Raw genomic sequence first — 7836 nt, 5'->3', positions numbered from 1 at the left:
TCTTTAAGCACAATTTCTAGACAATTCAGCCCTTCTAATACCTTGTGCTACATCATCAATTAGAGATGAGAAAAGTCTGAATTCAAGAAGAATCAATGGGCTTAAATATCAGAAATGGTTTCTACAGCTCTGTTAAATAGAGAAAAATAGTATCCATTCATTTCCACTCAAAGATGGAAAGTACCAAAGTTTATACCCCAGTCAGTTCGCCACTTTTAAATCATTAACACAGCATTCAGGTAATAAAACTTACAATGTTTATGTATTCACGTTTCTTGTCTGAGAGATGAGAAAGAAGACACAGAGACTAGCTGAATCATGTCTTCCCACGTGTGCCCCAAATCTGAACCCTTGGCTGGTCCTAACTTTTAAATCAATCTCTATATTCCTCAAGATAGAACCAAAATAAAAATAACATTTATAATTCATCTAAAGAAAATATCACCAAATCTATTTATCATTTATAAAGTGGACTTTACAAACCCCTGAGATCCTTCAACACAGAAGATGTATTCTGACAAATTTTTGTGTCCCCTGCCTCTGCTACTGTGCCTGGTCCAGACTCAGGAAGTAAGAGATGCATTTTTTGGATTAAGGAACATAAAGACACACTTATGACCTAGAATGATTGACAGTAGCAATCCATAACAGTTGTCTGATGAGCCCAAAGTACTCCAGATTTTGACCCTAGACTTCCAGAAAGGAATGAGATGGAGTGGAGTGACCCTTCATAAACTATGATCAAAGTTAGAAAAGATGGCTTTTAAAGCACCATCAAATGAAGGTGGAGGAACTCTGGGTTCCTGTCATAGGTATTTCACAAACAAGCTGTATAACACTGCATCAATAGCTTTATCTCTCCTATCTCAGTTCCCTCATCAATAGATTAAGTTTAAATCCATCAAAAACCTCTGTGAGCTCTTAACAGTTCATGATGATCAGTTTGAAAATGAGAAATCTGAAAGTTTCTGCAATCTACCTTTCCCAGTGCATGTTCTAAAATTCATCACATCCCACCAGGCTGCCTGATGGCTGGTATCCAGACTTCTGCTCCATTTGCTCCTGCTAAGATTTCTTCCTTGCTCTCCTTATGACTTTAATTTTTAACCATTCTGCAAGACCCAGACCCTCATCCATCTCCTAGAAGCCGCCTAGACCACACATGCTGGTGGTTTGCACAAAGTGTATGTGGGCCCCACAAGGATGCTGTTTCCAGCACACTTCCCACAACACTGCAGGAAGTTTAGCATGGAGCAAAGTCAATATTGTGGCTACCCCTACCCCATGCTCCCTCGGGACTTAGCCTTGACTTCACTCAACCCAAAATCCTAAGATTACAAAGAAATGCAAAGGTTGAAGGCCTTTGTTGTGTAAATTCATCAGTGATGAGGCAGAATTATAAGGTTCCTGCTATCTCACAGCTTATTTTGTCCATGCTCAATGATCTTGACTCATTTAAGGGGTGATGGAATGGCAATGACACTTTTGGCCTGTCAGCTGACCTGTGTTTCATGTATAGTTCCCAAGACAACTGGGGAATCCAAATAAGACGAGCTAATTTATTTAAAATATACTATGACCCTCTCATTACCAATGTACATGTGTGTTTTCTACAAAGTTATAAAAACAACTGGATTATATGCCAGGCCAACAATTTTCCTTGTCATCATAACCACTAATCTTAGATTATTATCTTAACCATTTGCATTCTTTGCTTAAATTAAGCTAAACCTAATCCACTTCACTTAAAAGATATAACATCTATCCATAATTCCGTCCCAAAAGATAAAAATCAAAATTCATTATTGTAACTCCCAACTCAGTGTCACACTAATTTATCTGGTGAACTTTGTATGCATGAGTAATATTACAACGCTCAGGGGGTCAAAGCAAATATCTATTCCACCCCAACCCTTCCCAAGAAGGAAATGAGAGGTTTTTGTATGTTGCAAGTCCTGGTCTGGTTTATTTATAAAGCAATAAATATTAGAAGCGCAAACAAACTGCACGTGTGTAAACAAACTGTACAACAATTGATGAGATATGAAGGAGAGTGGTTCAGAAGATTTCAAGAAGCATAATACCATCATCCTGATTGGAAGGCAGACTAAGAGAGTAAGCACCTTAGAAACATTTGCGGTGGACGATGGATGGGCCTGCCTCATCATACTCTTGCTTGCTAATCCACATCTGTTGGAAGGTGGACAGAGAGGCCAAGATGGAGCCCCCAATCCAGACAGAATATTTACGCTCGGGAGGAGCAATAATCTGTAGAAAGAAAGCAGAAATTTCCAGTAAACTCTGAAGTTTAACTCCAAGCAATAGAGCAAGTAATGTCAATATTCCCAGAAAAAATATTAGATGTTAATTTACTTTAATGTAGAAGACATCTTGCCACACAATGTGACCTATGAAGTTTTAGGAATGTTTCTCTATTTCATCAATCCACCATTAAACGCTCTGCAAAATAAGAAGTTTCTCACTTCTCTGACTACAGCATGTGTGGCCATAAGCCAAATGCATGGCAAAATCTAGTCCTTTAAATGTATTCAAAGATTTAATTGTGATTTTTTTTCCCTCCAAGGATTTATTTTTTAGCTTACTGTGTGAAACATTTTTAAGGTTTCACAGTTTGAGAAAACAGCTGGAAACTAAATTAGAAAAAGTTTTAGAAAGGGTAAAAGGTAAAGTGTGTAGCAGACAGGAAGTTAGAAGTAAAGTTTGGCTTGTAATACCAAGAGCTACCTTGGCCTTTCATCCACAAAAGATCAGTACCTTAATTTTCATGGTGCTAGGAGCAAGTGCAGTGATTTCCTTTTGCATACGATCAGCAATACCAGGGTACATGGTGGTGCCTCCAGATAAGACGTTGTTGGCGTACAGGTCCTTGCGGATATCAATGTCACACTTCATGATGCTATTGTAAGTCGTTTCATGGATGCCAGCAGATTCCATGCCTACGAACAAGTGTAAAAAATTCACAGTTCATTTAGGCCAGGGTAGAGGAATGAGAGCCGGGCTCCTCTGTGCTGGTGATCTGCCACTGTTTGTTTCTGAAGCACATGTTCTCCTGCAAGATACACTGCAGGGAACAGGTGGAACAGGTGTCTCTTAAAAGTGTTGACAGATAATACACACAGACTGCCAAGAAATGAGCAACTGCATTTAGCGGGTATTTGGAGTGATTGCCCGCTGTAACCATCATGTACGGAGACATACTGCAAAAGGATGAGACAGAATTTAACTTAAAATTAACACACTTTTTATTTATAGATTAAAACCATACCCGAGCTTCCTCATGGAAATCACTGCTTAGGAAAGATGTTTGGGGACATACAAGGGTCTAGTTATTACTAAATAAGTGTGGTTGAATTTAAAGGTAAGCCCAGCTCCTTGGTAATGGGACTTCTTGGGATAAATCAGTTCTCCTCAGTAATCATCCTGTCCTGCAGGTACGTGATGTTCAGTTCTTGCTTGGTCTCATCTTTTTCTTGGAATGAGAACTTCAGAGTTCATAGTGTGTCAGCCTTCATCATATCACAAAGGCACCAGGCATTCCCTTTAATGAGCCAGAAGGATTTGAGGCTGAGCTGTGTGGGACCCTAAGCTATGACTTAACTCAAGACCTCCTTAGCTTTTCTAACTATGTGAAAGATTTTACTACGGAGACCTCGAGATTTCCAGGGCAAAGCTGAGCCTTGGCCCCAGACTTACCGATGAAGGAGGGCTGGAAGAGTGTCTCCGGGCAGCGGAAGCGCTCGTTGCCAATAGTGATCACTTGACCATCAGGCAGTTCATAGCTCTTCTCCAGGGAGGATGAAGAGGCAGCTGTGGCCATCTCATTCTCAAAATCCAGGGCAACATAACACAATTTCTCCTTAATGTCACGGACAATTTCACGTTCAGCTGTAGAAGTAAAGGGCAGCACAGTCAAGCTCTGAAGAATGAAGTCAATTGTGTGGAAAGACAGGTGGATCCGCTGAGGGAGGAACAAAGCAGACATTTGCCGTGGAGATGAGGCACACACACTCACCAGTGGTAACAAAGGAGTAGCCACGCTCAGTGAGGATCTTCATGAGGTAGTCAGTGAGATCCCGACCAGCCAGATCCAGACGCATGATGGCATGGGGCAAAGCATAACCCTCGTAGATGGGGACATTGTGAGTTACACCATCCCCAGAGTCCAGAACAATGCCTGACAGAGGAAATAGCCAAGAACAAGGTCAAGGACAAGAACAAGGTGGACCTCTGTTAGCCACGGGAATACCTACTTCCAGTATTGGTGAAGAGATGCAAGATTAGGCATTGATCCACATAAAATTAGATCCCTCACACACAAAGAATAAAATGAGCATAATGAATGGATACTAAATCTGAATCCAATCATCCTTTTAAATATTATAGTAGAAAAATTTCCTGAGGATACTTTCAAATGACCATCCCTCTCATCAGCCATGAGCACATTATGTAAGCAAGCAGGCAAGTTTTCCTTTGCTCCAATCCAGCTTACATGGTTCCTTTACATAAATCCTTTAGGGAATCTGTGCACTTATTGATGGCACAGCCTGGAGGCTGTGATGGTATGAACACTCAACAATGACTTTTGCAATCTAGCCTGCTACTTGTGCCCAGCCTCAATACGTGACATCACACACTTTAAATAAAGGAAAGATCTGACACCATGAGCTGTCAGGCCTGACAGTAAGAGTGCTCTGAAAGTAACTTCGGGGAGCTGTTGTTACAGACAGCCTGCTTCAGAGTCTGAGGGAGTACAGCAAGGTCAGAGTACCAGGAGTGATCCATAAGTGACTGATCCCTCAGTCACAAGCCTACCTGTGGTCCGGCCAGAAGCATACAGGGACAGCACTGCCTGAATGGCCACATACATAGCAGGGACATTGAAGGTCTCAAACATGATCTGGGTCATCTTCTCACGGTTGGCCTTGGGGTTCAGTGGGGCCTCCGTAAGCAAAGTGGGGTGCTCCTCAGGAGCCACACGGAGCTCATTGTAGAAGGTGTGGTGCCAGATCTTCTCCATGTCATCCCAGTTGGTGATGATGCCATGCTCAATGGGGTACTTCAGAGTCAGGATACCTCGCTTGCTCTGGGCTTCATCACCCACGTAGGAATCCTTCTGCCCCATACCTACCATGACCCCCTATAAGAAAAAGATGGGAAAATCATGCTTCTGTCATGTCAGGGATATATGTAGTGCTGTATCAATTTATATTTGACTTCCCAAGTCAAGGAACACTTAGAAATAATTTTTAAAAATAAAATTTGACCCCAATGTAGGAAAAATCATTTAAAATTAATCTTGTAGCTTATCCCCAGGCAAAGACATGCAATTCTGTTGTTTAGCAAATAAATTGGAAAGGAGAGAATAAAGCTATTTAATTGAAGAATCAGAGGGTCATCTTATCTTAAAAATACTATGATGCCTTCATTAAATTATTATGCTTATCAGCCATGTGAACCAGCAAATGGATGTTTACATTTTGGAATGACCAAATTAACGACTCAGTGTGCTTTACCTAAGAGGTTGACATTTGTCAACTGAATGTTAAAGAAAGTGGGAAGCTGATATGCCAGTCACTCTGATGGTACGATTCAGCCCAGGCAGTACCACCTTGGAGTACTGATCATTCACCACACCCAGGATTAACAGCAGTCCTCTCTGGCAGCCTGTCGGGCCAGGCATGTGAGAAACCCAGAGAGCATGGCATTTCTTTTAATAAACAAGGTGGTATGTCACTATCACTATGACACTCACTGCCTCTATCACATCTGGCTTCTAAAAAAAAAAAAAAAAAAAAAATTCAACAGCCAAGAAGGAGATAGATTACATCTTTTGGGAGCCTTGTAAACTGTGAACAAGAGGGAAGAAATTAGGTTGGTCCTCATCAGTTGAGAGCAGTTATATTATTTTAAATCTTGAGCAGGTCTGGGGGTGGGTAGGAAGAAAGCAAAGTGGTTAAAAGGCAGAGAAAACAATAAGGACTGAAAATCCAGAATTCTGAGAGTGGAGACAGCTGGTGACTTCTTGTAGGAGGAACTTGAACCCTTTGGCAGGTGTTATTGAACTGGAAGGGAGGTACATATCTTGGGATTTGGGGACTGGCTACGGGTATTGTTTGGCTTGGCTTGGATTTAAAGCTAAGCTTTTTCTTATTTGACTCGAGTTCCCCTAACAGTTGGGTCAGGACAGACATTTCTTTAGCTGCTAGACTGGGGGCGGGGGGTGCCGGCACGGGTGGGGACCGTCCCAGGTGGGCACTGGCCAAGAGGGGTAGGCGGTGTACCTGGTGGCGCGGGCGGCCCACGATGGAGGGAAAGACTGCGCGGGGAGCGTCGTCACCCGCGAAGCCGGCCTTCACCAGCCCGGAGCCATTGTCACACACCAAGGCGGTGGTCTCCTCGTCGTCGCACATGCTGGCACAGCTTCAGCGGGGTCTGCAGTCGAGGAGGGGAGGATGGGCCGCGGTTAGTGCTTCGCACCCGACGCAGAGGACGGAACCGAGGGCCATGGCAGTGGGCACTGCAGTCTCCCTTCCTCTCCGCGGAGTAAGAAACCTCGGAACTGAGGTGGGCGGAGGAGCGAGGACCCTACCCAGGCTCCTGACACAAATCACCCCTCCCCTGGTGCTTGGAGGGACTGTCCCTAAAGATCGGGAGCCCCAACTCCTTAGCAGGTGTTCCCCAGACGGCTTCTCCTCCATTTCACCAACTGGGAACCCAATCCTCCGCCCTATCCACAGCCCCCTACACCGCCCCGCCGCCTTGCCCCGGACTGGGGGTGCGCAGATGAGACCCCAAACGTCCTTGGGTGGGATGGGAGGAGGAAGCAGGACTCTCTTTAGGCGCGCTCCTCTCCTGCGAAGTCCGAGACCCAGGACAAAAATAAAGAACACATCCAAAAACTGGGTGTTTTGTTTTGTTAAGTGACTGAGCCGCAGCAGCCCAGGGCCTGGGCCGGTGAGGACACAGGGGCGGCAATGACTCACCGTCCGCGGGGCGGCGGGGCTCGCGGGGCTCGACGGGGCTCGGCTCAGCGGCGGCAAGCGCTGGGTGCCTGCGCCGGGGCGCAGCTTTATACCGCGCTGATGGACGGGGTCAGTTGGAGCAGCCGGGGGCAGGGGTGGGGGACCCGGCCTGCCACCTTGCCTTATTTGGTCGCTTTAGCACCATCTAGGCCTGCCAAGGCCATTCATGGAGCCAAGGGCAAGAGAGAGGATCAGCTGGGGGGCTCCGGACCATGTAAGGAAGGGGAGGGGGCAGCCAGATGAATGGCCAAATAGGGAGCTAGGGAGGGGCAAGCCGCGAAGGGTAGGGGGCAGGGAAAGACTGAGCGACGCCAACCAGCCCCCACCCCTTCCCGGGGTAGGGGAGCTCCTGGGTGTGCTGTGGGTTTGCTCCTCCATAGTCCTCCAGTCTAAGGTGCCGGTGAACCGGGAAGGCTTGGCGCCCTGCCCCAGGCTAAGGGGTCCTGATAGCTGGGCCACGGTAGCAGCTTCTCGTCTTCCAGGACTGGGAGTGGAAGAGCAGATCCCTTTTTCGGTCCTCTTGGGCTCAGAGAGCATCACAGCCCCACGTTGGAGCCGCACGCTTGTTATCCAGAACCCACTAGCCTGAGCTGGGCTGTGTGCATCCAGGTGGGAAAGCCGAGGTGAACCAATTTATCCTGCAAGGAGAGGCTGCCAAGGCTCGCTGGAGAAGCGACCAGCGCAGATGCCAGACAGCCCTCAACCGTGCTGGGACCCAAGACTCCATCTACAGGGAGGAAATGAAAGCACAAATGCCAAAAGCAGTTGCCCACTTGCTGGTGGAAAATGAGCA

At 45.9% G+C, this 7836-nt stretch overlaps 1 protein-coding gene across 1 annotated transcript; it reads right to left on the bottom strand.

The window, feature by feature from the left end:
- Positions 1-1950: 1950 nt before the first annotated feature.
- Positions 1951-6455, bottom strand: Actc1 (actin alpha cardiac muscle 1). Its single transcript, XM_010624623.3, has 6 exons — positions 6303-6455; positions 4834-5158; positions 4034-4195; positions 3715-3906; positions 2776-2957; positions 1951-2268 (listed from the first exon to the last, which is right to left on the bottom strand). The coding sequence occupies exons 1-6, from the start codon at positions 6429-6431 to the stop codon at positions 2125-2127; spliced, it is 1134 nt and encodes a 377-aa protein (XP_010622925.1). The 5' UTR covers positions 6432-6455; the 3' UTR covers positions 1951-2124.
- Between the last annotated feature and the right edge of the window lie 1381 nt (positions 6456-7836).

The sequence above is a fragment of the Fukomys damarensis genome, unplaced genomic scaffold (genome assembly GCF_012274545.1).
Source record: "Fukomys damarensis isolate Sample0158 unplaced genomic scaffold, DMR_v1.0_HiC HiC_scaffold_17, whole genome shotgun sequence".
In the NCBI taxonomy this organism is placed as follows: Eukaryota; Metazoa; Chordata; class Mammalia; order Rodentia; family Bathyergidae; genus Fukomys; species Fukomys damarensis.
This window is presented reverse-complemented; position numbering and strand designations above follow the sequence as displayed.

Bases quoted from the DNA above. Each gene is read 5' to 3' on its own strand.
- Actc1 (XM_010624623.3), bottom strand. From the start codon at position 6,431: ATGTGCGACGACGAGGAGACCACCGCCTTGGTGTGTGACAATGGCTCC. The intron at 3,907-4,033 runs GTGAGTGTGTGT...TTACTTCTACAG, and splicing joins CTACTCCTTTGTTACCACTG to CTGAACGTGAAATTGTCCGT. The intron at 2,958-3,714 runs GTAAGTCTGGGG...ACTTGTTCGTAG, and splicing joins CTTCCAGCCCTCCTTCATCG to GCATGGAATCTGCTGGCATC.